This window comes from Mastigoproctus giganteus, chromosome 6, assembly GCF_048544385.1.
Source record: "Mastigoproctus giganteus isolate SK-2022 chromosome 6, ASM4854438v1, whole genome shotgun sequence".
Classification (NCBI taxonomy): domain Eukaryota; kingdom Metazoa; phylum Arthropoda; class Arachnida; order Uropygi; family Thelyphonidae; genus Mastigoproctus; species Mastigoproctus giganteus.
In genome coordinates, this window is record NC_143580.1 from 194081207 (window position 1) to 194099932 (window position 18726).

The following is an 18726-nucleotide window of genomic DNA, read 5'->3' on the forward strand; positions in this document are numbered from 1 at the left end:
TCTTTGGTAGTGATAACATTTGTTTTCAGAGTGCTTATTGTATTTTTTTTTCCATTTAATTTATTTCATGATAAGTAAGCTAAAAGGTAGGATATGAAAACTGAGTTTAGTTTTATGGACCCTGTTTCACCTGGTGTACAAAAAAACTTTCATTGGCAAAATCTACCTTTCTTTCTTTGTTATATTTTTCAGAAAAATAGCTAGGTCAACAAATACCAGTAATAATAAATATCCTTTTGATCCTGCTTTCAGTGAACATATGTTTAGAAACAATGAAGACACTTTACCAATAATTTAAACTTGCTTTGTGTTAGCTTTATATGCGGAAAAATATTTTAAGTATGCTTACCTTTAACAATCAAAGAAGCTCTTTCTGAACGCACAGCAGCAAATCCAGTAGTTGTAATTTCGCACATATATTCTCCAGAATCAGAAAGCATCACGTTCTTTACTATTAAGGTTCCGTTGTGTTGGTGCACAAGAAAATGTGTTCCCGTTTCTTTCACATATTTTTCATTTTTCAGCCATTTTACTGATGTTACAGGAAAGGGTGAACCGTTATAGTCACATGTCAGACTTGCAACTTCACCTTCATCCACTAAAACACTCACTGGCTGGAGAGTTATTGCAGGAGGTGCTAAAATAATAAAATTAATTAACATCTCAAATGCAAATAAATTCAAGCTTTGCTTATATTTTAGTAAATAAACATTACAGAAATGTTTTTATGTAACTGTACATATTCTTGTTATTTACCTTAATCTTTAAAATTATGGTATGCTTTCCGTCAGTATTTGAAATACAAGAACATTATATATAACCATACAAATGAATTAGAATGAGAGTTAAAAATAAAATAATGCCAGCAGTATGGCAAGACAAGAGCGAAAATAGTCTAAATTAAACTTAAAAATCAAACTAAACACGGAGGGTAGAGAGGGGTAACAAGAGTAATAATATTGCAGCAGAAAATCTCTAAGATAATTTAAAACATCTAATTATAAGAATAATAATTCATTAAATTTTGAAAGCTAATTAAAATAGAAATTTAACGGCGCCCCCTCTGACAGGCACCAGGTTCAAATTTATGTGAAATATTACCAACAGAGATCTAGACCACTACAGTAAAATAAGACAAAAATAAACCAAAAATAGACTGACCATTACGCCCCATCTCAACAGAGGACCACAAGGCCAATAATGGTCAGGGAATCGCTGCATTTCGATTGCTAGACAAATAAACATTACAGACCATAGTTCATTTTTCATATATATATAAACTGGTTAAGATTACTTTTGTCAGCAGTGTGGCTTTGCACTGGAGTGCTCGTATCTGTTCTATTTTTAATTTTCGCTGCATCAGGACTACTGCTATTCAGGCCCTCTGCATTGGCGGTTTGATCTGGGGACTGGATGGCAGACTGATCTTTCGATCGACTCGCCTTTGCGGTGATTTGTCTAGCAATCAAAATGCAGCGATTCCCTGACCATTATTGGCCTTGTGGTCCTCTGTTGAGATGGGGCGTAATGGTCAGTCTATTTTTGGTTTATTTTTGTCTTATTTTACTGTAGTGGTCTAGATCTCTGTTGGTAATATTTCACATAAATTTGGACCTGGTGCCCATCAGAGGGGCGCTGTTACATTTCTATTTTAATGCTTTCAAATTTAATGAATTATTATTCTTATAATTAGATGTTCTAAATTATCTTAGAGATTTTCTGCTGCAATATTATTACTCTTGTTACCTCTCTCTTCCCTCCCTGTTTGGTTTGATTTTTAAGTTTAATTTTGACTATTTTTGCTCTTATCTTGCCATACTGCTGGCATTATTTTATTTTTTTTTTTATTTTTAACTCTCATTCTAATTTATTTGTATGGTTATATTTCAAGCATCATGTAGAGGAATATGCTTTTTGCTGCCTCTGATGTTTGCTGTACCTTTTTATTTTATTATTTTTATCATGAAAGATTCAGTTTCTAACTATTTTAAATGTTATTCAAATATATATATATATATATATATATATATATACACACACACACACACACACATCACAACTTACTTTGGCTCCTGTTACAAATAATAATAACTTTTTTTTTTTATTATTATTTTGCTTGTTTAACCTCTAATCACAGAAACTAGATCCTTATAAGTAAATAAGTTCAGGTCTTTTAAAAAGGCAAGGAATTCTCCACAAACGCTTTTTTTTACTCAAGAAATGACCAGGTTATTGTGAGGAAAAAAGTTCACTGCACATGATGAGACATGGAGTTTTTTCTTCTATACATGTAAAGTACTTAGATTACACACAATTTACAAATGTAGCATATGATGCTTTATCTGTTCAGTGTTTACTTAGAATAACCCAAACAAAATCTCATGCAATTTAATATCATTCATTTAAGTTGTACGTTAAGCAACCACAGTAAGAAGGACATTCTCACATAGTCAACTGTAATACTGGTTAACTTTGTATGTTCATGTACCAAATAAAGATGTCTATATAAAAGAAAATAGGTTGGAATTACTGATTTATTATTTGTTATCTTTTTTTGGTATTAATTGATCACTGTTGATTTCTTAGATCATAAACTGAAAACCAAGTAATCTATGCTTTTCAAATTTAAAAAAGGCTTGAATCTTCAATAGACAGAACCTTATATATAAGGTTAGGTCGTACAGACTAACAGTTGTACTGATGACCACTTCATTGTTGATGAAGTGAAGAAAATAGAGTAAATTATCTAGTAATTTTTAAAAATATTATAAAACAGTAGTAATTTCAGTATAAAATAGATAATTGGTTAGTTAATGCAGGTAATCATGACTGTATTTAGCATCTATTAGAAGTCACAGCTTACTCCTCCTGATTAAATTTTTCCTGATTATGTATCCCAACATTACCAGTGTCAGTAGCAAATAGCTGCCATGCTCCTGCATCTGATATTTCCGGTCTCTCTCTAACTATGCAAGCCTAGTTTTAGATATGTTTCATAATGAAGATTCTTAAGAGTACGTTCATGGTGTATGCATCCCTCACATGGTGCAAAGAGCATGTGAGAGACAGGCACCATTTACCGTAATAAATGGTGCAGCTGCAGTCGTAGTTTTTCTCCAGTGTGAGGATGGAATCTGGATTCCATCCTCACACTGGAGAATCACTTAACGCAGTCATGTTATGCAAACATTGATTGTCTTTTCTGGGTACGGTATCTATACATTCACAGAGAAGTGTTGACATAGTGTGGCTCAGGACCATCTTCACCTAAGAAATAAAAAAAATTCAAAAATGTCTGTCAGGAACATTTTATCCAAGGAGACCAACAAGCAATCCTGAAGTTAAGCAGCATGAGAGAAGCAAGGCACGGTTTCAGCAAATGAATATCCTCCATGACACTAAAGTGATTTCACCATTTGTTGCTCATTTGGATTCAAGTGCTGTGGTAGACTGGCGGGAATTTCTGAAGGCTTCTTTAATTGGGCTGTAGTTAGTCAAACATTGGTGGAGGGAGTAGGGTTCTCTGTGAGTTATGACAGGTTTTTCAGCTCGCACAACACGGAAATTGGCTTGAAAAACACATAGTAGTAGACATGATACGCATGGTGCAATATATTCTAGGTCACTGATACACCTAGTACCCAACAGAAACAACACAGTAGCAGAAGAGCCGAGTGGGTAAAGTACCTGCCCGGCAACCCAAAGGTCGCGGGTTCAATTCCCGCCGCAGGCTTGGATCAAAGTACTGCAAAAACCTTGGGAGGTGCAATATGGCCACAGAAGCCGATGCGCCAACAACTACCAAATCAAAAAAAAAAAAAAAAAAAAGTAGCAGAAGCAGCATCAAGTGATTGATCTTTCAGTGCCCTTTGCTTGTTTTTTTTTTTTTTTTTTTTTAAGGAGCATTAGCAACTAAGGCCATATTGCTCCGGTATGCGGTGGTCATTCCCTGACCTTTCCGTATTTGGTGGTGACGGGCTCGAACCCCGGTCTAATCAAGAAGCGTGTGCTACGTACTGCTGCTCCTTCCCACCTGGCTACAGAAGCACCTAGTGCCCTTTGCACACAGAAATCCAAAGGATTTTTTTTTTTCAACTTCCCTCAGCAACTTTAATCCAGTAATAAGTAAAGTGTGCTTATAATGAAAGTCATCTGTGTGAATGATTCTAGCAACTTGTGCAACTATTAATGGCATCTGTGCTGCATTTTGAGTATTACCATGCAAGTTGCACATGAGCTAATACTTGTAAAGTGATTTTATTAGCCATATTTGTTTCTCTTCTGAATCTTTAGCACAAGGGCCTAATCTCAATCATGACAATAAGCGTGCTGTGGCCAAATTTGCACGAGGGAAAATATTTAAACTTTCTTTCTGTATAGCTATGGTGCAGTCTTTGCCTGCATCATAGCTATGGTTCAGGCAAAAGATGGCAGTATCAATATACCATTTATTACTATTTTAGACTTTAAACAGGTAACTCTATCAGTAATTAGCAACATTTCAAATCAATTACTTACTTGATACATAAAGGTATACACTATTCCTCTCTTGTCCTGATAGATTTTCTGCTACACATGTATAATTTCCTGTATCATCCTTTTTCACGCCATCAATAATGAGTCTTGTATCATCCACTCGGATGTGGCCGCTATCACTGATCACATGACCTCCTGGATCCTCCCACCATAATCGAGGAATGGGATGCCCTTCGGGCCTAACACAAGTAACTTCAAATGGACTATTTCGTGGTATCACAGTTAACTCATTAGGTACAAGACGAGGCTCAAAGGAATCTTCTTCAAATTCTTTTAAATCTATAAATCAATAAAATATTTTAATAAATTACTGTTTTTTTTTTGTTAGTGTGATATAAATTATTAAACAATTGTATAAGAAGAAATAACTTTGTTTTATACGTTAAGAATCATTATCGTAAATACCTTTAAACAGAACTGTCCCCCTTATGTCTTTTGATTTATTAATTTTTTTAAACATTTCTATAATTTTGGAACTTTAAAAGGTACAGTGGGGCCCACTTATATGGTAGGTTAGGTTCCAGACCACCACCAAAAAGTGAAACATAGCCCTTTTTTCACTTGCGAATGCATATAAAAGTCTAATAACATGTTTACGCTATGCTATCATATACTGTAAAGTGTAGCCATTATCAACCCACTGCAGGATGGAAGCCTCCTCAACAATTCATGCTGAGGGAAATGGACCATAATCTGCCACGCTGGTCCAGTGTGGTTATCATACGCTGTAAACAGACAATAAAACGGCGCCCTTCTCCGACTGGGTTGCTGAGCACATCATGCCGAAAAAGCAGAATAGTGAACATGGATATAATTGAAAACCGCTGTTTTAGTGGAATGCTGTTAAGCAGGACCTTAGTGTAATCACAGAATAAACATATGCTTGTATTACTTTTTGTACCATGTAAAATGCAAATGTTTTTTTTTTTTGAGCATATCACAAATTAAGAAGGACAGCTCAAAAGGATAACAGAGTAAATTTTAAAATCTGGCATCCTCAGGAATTGAGAGGTGCCAAATTTTAAGGAGATATACCTAGTAGTTGAGAAGATCCCATTTCAATAAATATTAAACACAAACACTTAATTGCATCTGTAAACATTTATGACTATTTTCTTCTTTCATCTATTTTTGCAGGCAGAAGGATTTAAACTGCATGGATAATATAATGGTTTTAATTCTCACAGCAGAACAGAGTTGCCTAAATATTACACTACTTTCAACAGATAGTTTTAGCTATATTATAACTTTGAAAACGGATTTTGAAACCGCATGGCAACTCTCATCAAAACACCTTATTTTTAGTTGTTTTGTCTGTATGTTGTTACTGGAGACCACCTGGCATATGATGAGGGCCCAGTTAATCCTGAAACAGGTTATCATAGCAGACTCATCCTTTAACAAATATCAAGCTATCCATTTGAAAGTAGTGTAATACCAGGGCAACTTGTTGCAAAGACAAGTTTGTTCTGTTGTGAGAATTAAGACCATTACATTATCTAAGTTTTTTTTTTTTTAAATTCTGCTGGCCATAAAAAGAGATTAAAGGACAATGTAGAGCATCTTATAAAAAAAAATTTAAAAAAAAAGAAACATGTCACTCTTGTTTTGCATGGATTCTTAAAAAGACAAATGCAATTCTAGATATGGGTGCCAGATTACTTCTTCAGTATATCCCGATTGTAAAATATTGATTTTTTTTTTTTTTTATATATGTGCCAGATTTTACTGTATTTGTGCAGCAAACGCATAAAAAGAAGAATTCAGTCAGATATATAAAGTTAGAATAGGGGATGATTATAATCATTAGTCAGATCATCATTTACTGAAAGGCCACAATTTCCCTTCTCAATGTCATAGGCCTTCCATAATTGTTCAATGATGTGTTTTTTTGCAGTTAGATATCCTTCTTGATGCCTTTTAATTGCATCTTTTATCATCAATGAGATGATAAAATGAACTCCTAATTTTTATTTATCAAAAGAGGCAGTACCAATACTAATAATTATCCTTGAATGGTTCATTAAACTAAACTTTATCTTTTGGCAAATGCAATGTATATATTAGCATTCAGTTGATTCCAATCAGATTTATTTCAATTAATTACTAAATTATAAGTAGAACACTCCAACCATGGATCACATGGCTGTGTTGAGGCATCACTTATGGTCTCTCATCTTTGAATAATATCTTCCACAGTGCAGTTTGGCAGGTTCAAATGAGTTGCAGATGCATAGAAAGGTTAGTGATGTCTCTTCCAACTACTATTCCACGCTGACCACAACCAATACTGCTTCTAATATACTGCTGTACAGGCATACCCATGAGATTTATATTGGTAACACTGAGCTGAAATACCTGCATTGGACTTCTGGCACAAGAAAATATTATTTGTGGATGGAGGAGTGTGAAAACTTTTGGTCATACAATGCATATAAACAATTAATATATTAAAAAAAAAAAAAAAAAAAAAACGCTGTACAATACTTTATCAGCATTTGAAATACTGAGTAATTTCAGTGTAATCTACCGTGTGAGTGCACAATACAAATCTTTACCTTCTTTTGCTTTGTTGTTATTCTGCTTTCTGTTCCATTCCTTGTGCCACTACAAGCATAGCACTTTTATCAGGTTTTTATTTCTCCTCTGTTTTGCTGGATTTACCAAATCAATCCTGAAACTGTTGAGAATCAATTCTGCAAATTTCGCACAAGCACTTTACTAATGTACCTGCATCGAGTTTTTTTTTTTAAATTACACTTTTCTGTTTTTTTTTTCACTGCATTACTCATAATATTGCATTGTGTCAATTCCTTATTGCACTACCATTACTACAGCTGTTTAATAGCCTCTTGTATAGGATTAAGGTTAAATAAACTTTCATCATTGTATAAGAAGCTGTCCATTGACAGAAATTTTTAAACAAAGATTACTTGGCGAGTACACCACCTAGATCAGCTTGGGACTCTTTTCAAACCACGAGAATTATCAGACCATGGAATGCTGAATTAAACGAATTCAAATGTAATAATAATTTATCAATTATTATTACACTTGAAAAGAGATCATGCACAATGAGTGAAGTAAATTTAAATGCAGCTGCCTGTCTGAGACAACTGAGTTGCATTTATGGATGAGCAGTAAAACCAAGTTCATTGTTTTGATGCATTTATATAATGTGGATTCAGGAAAAAAACTAACAGAAATGTATGAAAATATGTTTAACCCTCCAGCTGGTACAGCAAATTCAAATCCACCAGCAAACACTGGTGAATTTTAAACATGAATCAGTGCTAGATTTCTTTTCTTCTTTTCCTTGGTCGGATTACTCTTTCAAAACTTCTGATGTCAACGTTTGCTCAGATCGTGTCAGTGAAGTTATTCTTGAAGTAATGTAATCCTTTATCCCACACTCCACTTTAAAATCTCATCCTTTATCTAAACCTTGGTTTTCCAATAAATGTGCTAAGGCTGTTCAAGAGAAGAATGTTGCATATCGTAATTGGCTCGTTTCCAATTCTTCAGTTTCGTTTTCTGCCTACACCAAAGCTCACAACAATTGTAAAGCAGTTATTAATTAGTCCAAACTAGATTTTGAACAGGCTAAGAGTAGAAAACTTGCTTCTTACCCTAATGGTAGCTAAGCATTCTGGTCTCTTGCCTATTGGCTGCAACTTTTGTCCATCTCTGCTCCCACCTCTGTCAAAACTAGATGGTTCTATTGTCACTTCAGCCAAGGATAAAGCTGACTTGCTAGCATCCCATTTTTCTTCCAACTCAAGTGTTAATGATCTTGGTAAAACACCTTTCAACCATTCAATGCCTACTGTGGTCTTCCGTCAAAAATATGTCAGAAGGATTTTGACAAATCTTGATGCTAAGAAAGCTCCAGGTCCTGATGGTATTTCTCCACTTGTTCTCAAAACCTGTGCTGCTGAACTTACTCCTGTTCTTTGCCACCTTTTTCACTTTCTTATTCTAAAAGTGTTTTTCCTTCTGCTTGGAAAGTTGCTCATATCCAGCCAGTTCCTAAAAAGGGTGACAAATCCCTCCCATCCAATTATCGTCCCATTGCAATTACTTCTACTCTTTCTAAAGTAATGGAGAAATCAATTAACCGCCAACTCTTAAACTACCTAGAAACCTTCCGTCTGATCAACGATCGCCAGTATGGATTTCGTCAGTGTCGATCCACTGGTGATATTCTGGCTTATGTTACCCATTTATGGACAAATTCAATGGAACAGTTCGGTGAAACACAAGCAGTTGCTCTTGACATCTCAAAGGCTTTCGATCGTGTTTGGCATAACGGTCTTCTAAACAAGCTTCCATCTTATGGTTTGCCAACTGTTTTTTGTAATTGGTTATCCAGTTTTCTCTCTGATCGCTCACTAAGGGTGATGGTAGATGGCTCTCTGTCTTCTAACTTCTCCACTAATGCTGGTGTCCCCCACTCTTTTCCTCTTGTTGTATATTAACAATCTTCTTCCATTGACTGGAAATCCTATCCATAGTTTTGCTGATGATAGCACATTGCATTCCATTTTCCAGTTTGAGAAACCTTGCCCTGCTCAATCAGCTTCAACTTCTCGAATATCCACTACCAATTCCTTAAATTCTGATCTCCAGTGGGGCAAAGATAACTTAGTTGATTTAAATCCTTCTAAAACTCAGTCCTGTCTTATATCTCACAAAAAGGATTCTTCTGCTCCTATGCTTATCTTTGGTGACACTCTGATTTCTTGGCAAGTTGATATATCTCTTTTGGGGATTGCTCTGACTTCTAATCTCTCTTGGCACAAACACATTACAAATATTGCTTCCTCTGCATTTAAAAAACTTGGTTTTCTTTTTTGCTCCTGACATTACTTTTCTTCCAAACAGCTGTTCACTCTGTACAAATCGCAAATCAACCCTACCATAGAATATTGTTCCCACATCTGAGGCAGTGCCTCAAAACCTCTCTCAGGCTTCTAGATTCCATTCAGAAGAGGGCAGTTAGGTTTATTAATGACTCATCTTTAACAGAGTCTCTTCACTCTCCGTCTCATAGACGTACTGTTTCTGCTGCATGCCTTTTCTACAGACACTTCCATGGGCACTGTTCTTCTATAATTCCTGCTATCTCTTTCAACACAGTCCGAACATGTGCCACCACCAGCCAACATCCATTTACTGTCCAACTTCAAACTCAGAGAACCAAATTTTCATCTTCCTCATTTATTCATTCAACTGCTGTTTTCTGGAACAACCTTCCTTCATACGTATTTCCTGAAAATTACTGTCTACAGAAGTTCAATTCTAATGTCAACAAATATCTTCTTTTGTCTTCTCAACCTCCAACTCATGCATGGTACTAAGTACTATAGGTTCCAATACCTCTCATGTTTGGGGTTTTCCTTCTTTTTTATCATAGTCAAATAAATAAAATTCACACTGATGTAATTCAGATAAATATTTAAGATTTTATGTTTTGGTGTGATTAACTGGTTAGCTGTTACCAGTGTTAACAGCTAATAGGTTAATCAGCATTCAAAAAGACATATGTATTGGCTACCATCATAATATTCTTTACTAAGATTACTGCTTCCATTTGGCAACAACCACAATATGATCTGACACACCCTTTGAAATTGAATATTTTGTTCCATCTAGTTTTGATTAAACATTGATTTATTTTAATGATACAATTTTTGTGAAAAATTTTTATACCAATACAATTTTTGTTAATTTTTGTCAACTTCCAATTGATAATTATATAACGAGAAATTTGAGACATTGTAAACAAATTGTCATTTTTCTAATAAGTACTTACATGCAAGACGAAGACGGGCTACATAAATCTGCTGTGGTGCTTCTTTACTGATAACACTAATTCCTACACATCTATAAACACCTTCAGTGTCTTTATCTACGTGTCTAACAATTAATGTTCCATTGGGAAAAACTTTAAACCTGTAAGAAAAAAATAAGAAATAGTAAGAAAGGCATATGAGTTGGAAATAAAGCTTAATACATTTTAATTATGACCTTGAAAGGTGATTAATGACACATGAGTATGAATAATATATCACCTTTCCAAACAATATTACTGGAAACTCGTATGAATAAATATCAAATTATCATAATACAGTTAGACTGACATTTCTTCCAATATTAACTATAAGGATATATAAGTTATTTTTTACCATAACAATCATAAATGCAAGGTACTAAATATGGGTAGCAGTAATACCAGATTAACATGCCAACTCTGTGATACTACACTCAGGGTAGTGGAGAATGAAAAAGACCTAGAGGTAATTGTGCAGTCAGATATGAAGTTCTTTGAGTAGTGCAGACAGGCTGCCAGGACAGCTCATAGTCAATGATATACAGAAATTTTGCTAGCAGGGATAAGGAGATGATTAACTGATTGTATAAGGCAAGGTCAGACCACATCTTGGAGTACTGCATACAGGTCTGAAGGCCTCATTTTAGGAAGCATCTAGAGCTGCTGGAATGGGTGCACAGGATGGCAATGAGATTGGTGAGGGGAATAAAGGGGTGCTCTTACCAAGAAAGGCTTCAGTTTTGCAAACTGGGAGTCTGGAGACTAAGCACTTGCGAGATGATCTGATTGAGGTAGCTCATTGCCAATGTGATTCTAACTCTTACTGTGACTACACACATAAGTAAATTCAAATTGAGGAAAGATGGTTGCAGGACAGATGTATGGAAGTTTGCCTTCAGCCAGTGGATAGTTTGAATAATTTCAAGGAAGAACCAGATAAAATGCTGGAGGGAATGGGCAGATTTTTTTATTTATTTTTTTATTTTTTGGCTGATGCTGTAATGCTCTATAAACATAACATTTGCCAGTACTAATACTAATAATCATGTGTTATTTAAAAAAATGTGGCAGTTACTTCATGAACCCTACCCACATCAGGAACCTAAAATTAAACAGTATTCTTTACATACCATATCAATACAGCCAACTAATTTCTGGCACTATATTATCCATATTGTCTTAGATTCAGTCACAGGAGGTGTTCTTCTTGACATAGCTAGAGGACTATGAAATATCTTTTTATTTATGCTTATTTTGATTTTGATCTTCATGTTACATGTGGTTTAGAGTACAGTTTTTTAAATATTTTGGTAATAGAAGAAAACCAGTATGGTAAAATCCTCAAAAAAAGAAATTAAAAAGAACCTCAATATCAATGGCCAGAAATTGACTAATGAGAAAAAACCAATCAAAATGCCTCATGTTAAGATCTGTCAGGGAACATTTCTAGAACATTAAATTAAAATTATTTATCAAATAAATTATGAAAGTCGATCAACTTACTGAGAATTTAATGCAAACTGAACATGGATACTGTGATCTTGTTGTTATATAATTTTAGATGCATCAATGACACACACTGCATTATCTATTATTTCTATAAAAGTAGATGTTAACAGGAAGATTTGCATGTTGTGCAGGCTGAAAACCTTGGAGGAACTCATGAAAAAAACCCTATTCTCTCCACCTGAGATTGACTAACTGCATCCCCGATTGAAGAGGACTTTAAAAATTCCACCAGTCATGGATGAGAATCGAACCCAATCCTCCCGAAATGAGTGACAAGTGACAAAACTACTATGCTGTCGTGGACGACAGCATACAGTGGATTTTGTTATAATCAGAAGTTACTTAAAATGAGAAGCTTACAAAATCCATAAAATTCAAAAAAGTTGAATTAATTCGAAAGCTTATTTATACTTGAACTTGCTTCATAATCCTTGTAGTAAAACTGAACAGACAAATTCCTAGACAAATTAAAGCATGCAAATGAGAACCAAATACTTTTCTCAATAAACATCATTTTACATTTAATTGACAACTTTTTAGAACAATTGAGGATGACCTTCAAAAGACTTGTTATGGCTCCTGGTTTTATATTTCATTAACTTTGCCGATGTAAAAAGTGTGCACATTTCTTAAAAGGAAATATTAATATTTTAATTTTATTACTCGAAATATTTCGAATTAAAGCACAGAGGTAACATGCTGAGTTGATATAAATATGCATCTGGTATTAATTCAGCTATTTAAGCAAGCTTGGAGAAATTTTCATAAATATAATAGTTTAATCTGAAATAATTCACTTGATAATTTTAAAATAAGTGATTTTATGCATTTAATAAATTGCACTGTATTGCACATACACAAAAAAAATGCTGAATTTTTGCTTCATCATTGTGTTTTGAATAAATTCAAGGAAGAACTAGATAAATAATTGGAAGAGATGGACAAGTGATGTGGAAAGTTTTTTTTTTTTTATACTTTATAAGCTTGCTTTTTTATATCATTTTCCTACTAATACTATTCCAAGTGATTACATTAACATAAAAAGAAATATATCATTCTCGTTCTGAATTTCACATGCTGAAAATTCTAGACTGTTCAATACTCAAAAAATATGCACAGAAAAGTCTCAGATGAGTTGGATCAATTATTCTTTTGTTTTTAAAGTATAATTAATGTCTGACCTCTTCAGGATAATCGAACTAAGTTAAAATTAAATAAATTCTGTTATAATGTATTAAAGTAAAGAAAAAGACTTTAAATAGCATGAAAAAAAAATTAATCTATTTAATTTTAAAAAATAAATAATAATAACTTATACATAAAAATTTGGACATTTACATATGTATGTATATTCAGATAGGTATTTTACTGCAAATTTTATGTGGAAAAAATTTTTAAATAATTTTTTAAAATAATGTTCAATCGTATTTCCTTATATCACATTCTTCTTGGTTGTCTGCCCATTTCAGTGATGTTTCTTTTTGTTGACATTTTACCATAAAAAACAGAAAAATAATAAATCGCACAGTGTCGGGCTGATATTACTGTATACCAAATCAGGACCTAAAGTAAATATAATATGAAATGAAGAGAACAACATATGTCATGGAAATTTGGGTTCACGGAAGTGAATAACTAAGCTCATGGTTTTGAAGAAAACCCATTAGTCCTAATACGATATGTCAGCAGATATACAACGTAAAAAAAACCAGACATAAATACTCTTGTAGCGTAATAAACATTTGTCCCAAATACTACCATTGATTAAAAAAAAAAAAAAAAAATCAGCCTTTCAAATTATTCTGGATAACCAACATTCTACTATAATTAAAAAAAAAAAAAAAAAAAACACACAAATCTTATAATATTAAATAATGACAAATTTTAATGTCCTAAAAATGATATTAGGTACTTAAAAGTTAACATTTACCAATTCATCCCTTGATATATACTAATAATAAAATAGTATTACCTAGAAGTGTTAGTCAGAGGAACGTCACTGGACTGAGTGTACCATTCTGTAATAGCTGCATTTTCATAAAGACAGCTAAATATGGCAGTGTCACCTTTGCGTACAGTGGCATCATTTGGCAAAAGAGTAATTTTGGCAGCTGTTTCACCTATGAGAATATAAATTTACGAAGAGAGGAGTTCAGATTGAAAACCCATTACTTTGCGTCAATATATAATATTTATATGAATAAACATTTAATAGTTATTTAAACAATAATACTATTGCAAAATAAGTGCAAAGACATCACAAAAATTATCAATGTTGATAACGCAGACCTTTCACGTATAGTGTGGACAGACAGAAGTCATAACCACTGTGCTACCCATAAGGATTGGCTAAATGAAGCTCTACGTCAATAAAATATTGTCTGACACTATAATGTGATATAATAAATACATTTTTAGTTTGTCTTTTAATAGTTTTTTGGCATTTACCTATAATTTTGATTCTGCAATCCATATATACTTTAGTAGTTATATTTAAAGAAATGTTGAAATTATTAATTGTAAGTAATAATTTCAGCAACTTGTATTCACTTCCAGATATAAGTGAACATAAAAACAACTCATTAAATTAAATTATGAGAGTATTCTTTAGAAATTTCAGAAAATCTTAAGTGAAATAAATACAGATGAAAATTCTAACATACTTGGTAAGGTAAGTGCAAAATTGTCAGTACTATCAACCGAACCAACTTCATTGATGGCACGACATGAATAGATTCCATTATCCGTGGCAGTTAAACTGGCAATGTGAAGTTTCTTGTTGCGGAATGATACCCGTTCATTTCGGAATAGTCTGATCCCGTTATGAAACCATTCAAATCTTACTTCTGGACTTCCTTCTACCTTACAACGAAGAACCAGCTCATTTCCTGTTTGTAAATCACTTTCGCTTTCCGGACTTTGCAACTGTACTTTTGCATTATCACCAATCCCTAAATTAAAAAAAAAGAAAACCGTGTATCATCATATTAATATCTTTATAACAAAAAAATAATACTTAATAATGCATAAAACACACCAACATTTAAGTAGCTTAAAAAATGCTTTTATCAATATATCAGCAATATTAAATACCAAAAAAGGATTTATTTTTTGGATTTTGCACAAAAAGGATTCCATGTCATCTTGATAATGACTGTTTTGTTTTACTCATTTTCAATTGATGAAATTTTGCTGTGTTACTAGAATAATAGTCTTTTAGTGTTTGCTGACACTAAAAGACTATTATTCTACTGACACATATTTTGAAAATTATGTACTTATTTATTTTATATACATAAAGAAATGCCCAAGGAAATCCATTAACAATCATATGCACATCTCTAACTTAAGCATATATATTTTATGACTATGTTAAAAGAACCGAATCATTCTACATATAGTACAACCTTACTGATTGCTTATTTGCTAATTAGCATTATTATTTTCAATTTATTATAAGGTAAATTGTTTTTTTTTTAAATTTCACACTACAATACACAATATTTAATTTATTTATAAATCACACATCCCACAGAAAGTTGTCTTCCTAATACAGATAACTCTCGTATAACACGGTAGTTGGGTTCCTATAAAATGTGTTGTGCGAAGCCGTGTTATACAGGACTAAGAAAAAGTACAAAAGGGGGAATTACGTTCCAAAAGCTAACAGAAATACACTGTTTCATTAACAAAAATAAAACATTCTAGATTTCTTGTATCTTCTGCTCTCTTTAAAAAATCAGTAATCTGGGTTTGTTTGCTTTTGCTTGATAAATCTTTGTGAATTTCATTGTATGGAACTAAGCATTTTTGAAGCTCCCTTTTGAACTTTGCGCTCCTTTCTTTCAAGAATCTGCATTCAAAAAATAAGATTCTAATTGCTCGGCTAACTTTATGTCTTCCCGTATGCTTTTTAGTGTAAAATTTGGAATTTTAGAATTTATCTGCGCTATCATCTTCTGAATTGATTTGGTTTTACCTCCGGTGCCATTTCCACCAAATCCGCTTTGCCAGCCTCTTTTTCTACCAGTAATTCTTGAATGTCCTCAGGAATCATATCTTTTTTTATTTTTTTAAGAGCATCGGTGACTAAGGCCACGTTACAGGAAATTGCATGTGTTCTGTAGTTGATTTTATGTTTTGCTGGACGAAAAACTAGAGTTTCCTGGAGAAAAATCCATGCTATCCTCACCCAAGCCCAACTAACTCAGCAACATTGTGAAAAAGACCCACAAAAATTCCTCCCATCATCAACTGGATTCGAACTCTGGTCTTTTCCACTCGGTGTGGGGAGGAGGGCAATTCTATCAACTGTGCTACCGACAAGGACTTCAGTAATCACATTATCAAAAAACTTTCCCCTCCTACTGACGTAGCAAGTTCTACTATTTTCAGCACCCATGCACTCCAGGTCCTCACTGGATCTCTTTCACTGGACCTGGAGATTGTTCATCATGGGTTGCTTTACCAATTAGCCAAAGGAAGAGAAGTTACCTGTGCTGGTTTCACCACTGACCCAGCAAATAATAGAAACACTGAAAAGAAGAGACTTAATGAACATCTAACAGACACCTGGCAAGAAAGATGGCAGACCTCAACTAAAGGTGCTGTCACCAAAAGGGGGTAAGAGGCCCTGACATACCTCCTGGATGCCAGGGCCTCTTACCCCCTCACACCTGGCTGGTTTTCACTGGGACTCTATGCTACCTACCTCCTCACTGGACATGACACCTTCCAGAAAAAACTACATGACTTCAGAATTTCAGACTCACCCCGCTGCCACTGTGGAGAGGATCAGACATGAGAGCACCTTGCCCACAGCTGTGAAATCTACGACGACTTCAGGAGGATCTTAATAACGAAACTAAGCTTCAACCACCAAAACCAAGAACATCTCAACCTACAGACTGAAGAAACTTACTGAGCCCTGACTCAATTTGCAATGGACCTATTTACCAGGCAGAAAGCGCTACCACCATCATAGTATCCAAATCAATAGGTCAAAACAACCATGGCTGTTAATGCCTTGGACCAACTTACACGAGACTTGACCAACAAACCAACCGGAGTACAGAACCCAACTTGATAGACGGCTCCTCCGTAGCCAGGTGGGAAGGAGCAGCAGTGAGTAGCACACACTTCTTGATTAGACCGGGGTTCGAGCCCGTCACCACCAAATACGGAGGATGCGGAAAGGTCAGGAATGACCACCGCATGTTCACGGAGCAATATGGCCTTAGTTGCTAATGCTCCTAAAAACCAAATAACAAACAAATAACAAACCAACTTGATCCCTCACATCTCAAGTAGTCAACTGGTCTCCCCACTTGGTTGGGACAATAGTAGCAGTGCAAACAAAGAGAGTCCTCACATACCCTGACAAATTCCTCATCATTGACTCCTGGACCAACTTCACCCCACCAGACGTTACACATCTCATCAAGAAGAGACCTAATATTGGTCCCTGGACTTGACCATACTATCTTGGACTCCCAGTTTTGACCTCTCCACTATTCGTTATCATGGACTACGGGACCAGCCTTCAGTCTGGATGCGAGAGACTCACCAAATGGAGTCCCAATGACGACACCTAGACTAGACCTTCCCAAACATGACCCATCCACCAAGTTGTCAGCTTCTACTGACTGTGCTAGCCATACCCTGCATTTGCAGGGTATCTCTCTTTTCTTCTTCTTTTTTGTGGTTTTCTGCCCCCCCCCCCACTCTTCCCTCTGCTGACACAGTGTGACATTGAGCAGGTCAGACTATCAGCAGGGGCCATCTTCCCTGTCGGCCCCTTCCTTCTATTTCCTACCCTCCAATCTTCTGCCTGCCTTCCTTACTTTTCTCTTCTTCAACGGGATTTTTATATACAGTATATATATATATATGCCCCACAGGTCTAAATCTAAATACATCAAAATTATTTCCCGACCTATTTCGCACTAGAACAAGTTATCAGCAGCGAACATCCCTACGCTCTGTTAAAATTACAACCGTTGCTCAAGAAACAGTGATTATCTCATTCCCAAATCTGGTCCTAGCCACTGAAATCCCAGGAAAGTAGTTGGCAGGACCCACCAGAATACTCTAGCATCAGTGGTACACCTGGTCAGCCTCCCTGTGGCATGGTGTGGTAACGTTGGGTCCCACTAGGGACTTGGCGGCTAATAGACCGTAGGAACAAAGGGCACAACACACGATCCCCCATACCCTCAAATCTCTGGCCCGATACAACGTACACCCGCGGAGATGGGAGAAATCCTTTTCTCCCATCTCCGCGGGTCTTTGGCTTGGAAGAGGTTAGCAAAATCCATTTATTGAATAGTACGACGTCACAATCATACTTCCTGCAGGAAACATGATTGCAACAATACAAATATTTGACCACAACATTTGCATTTCCGTTACATTCCATTGTTAGGTGCCGCTATAGATGTTTTCACATCAAAAATAATTAACGTAAGCATACATACTTTAACAATGCAATTAACTGCCCGATTTGTAAAACATGGTCGCGTTTTTAAGAACGTTAGCATATATGCATAATGCGCGCCTATTGCCTTCATCACGCGTGCTAGCATGTAACAACTCAACTCTCAGGATGGATTTACATGGAATGTATATTTGGGAAAGATTTGTTGAGAATTTCAAATATTATTAAAATCGGACTAATGGAAATGCTACAATTATTATTTCTTTGTCCGTCCAATTGTAATTAAATTTTATATTTCGTTCTGTAAGAAAGATTTATCAATTTTTTTTTTTTTTTTTTTTTTTTTGGCTAGTGCAGCATAAGCCTCAGGCTTCCTTGCACCATATAGCTAATAATAAACTATGTTTCATGA

General features: G+C 34.9%; 1 protein-coding gene across 1 annotated transcript in view; it reads right to left on the reverse strand.

The window, feature by feature from the left end:
• LOC150084847 (inactive tyrosine-protein kinase 7-like) overlaps nucleotides 1-18726 on the reverse strand; it is a 173464-nt gene that overhangs the window by 30991 nt on the left and 123747 nt on the right. The window contains exons 3-7 of the mRNA XM_090375591.1: nucleotides 14542-14829; nucleotides 13851-13998; nucleotides 10352-10491; nucleotides 4519-4815; nucleotides 350-637 (exon numbers count right to left, since the gene is read on the reverse strand). Coding sequence (XP_090231717.1) covers nucleotides 350-637; nucleotides 4519-4815; nucleotides 10352-10491; nucleotides 13851-13998; nucleotides 14542-14829 — 1161 coding nt within the window. The remainder of the gene's footprint in view (nucleotides 1-349; nucleotides 638-4518; nucleotides 4816-10351; nucleotides 10492-13850; nucleotides 13999-14541; nucleotides 14830-18726) is intronic.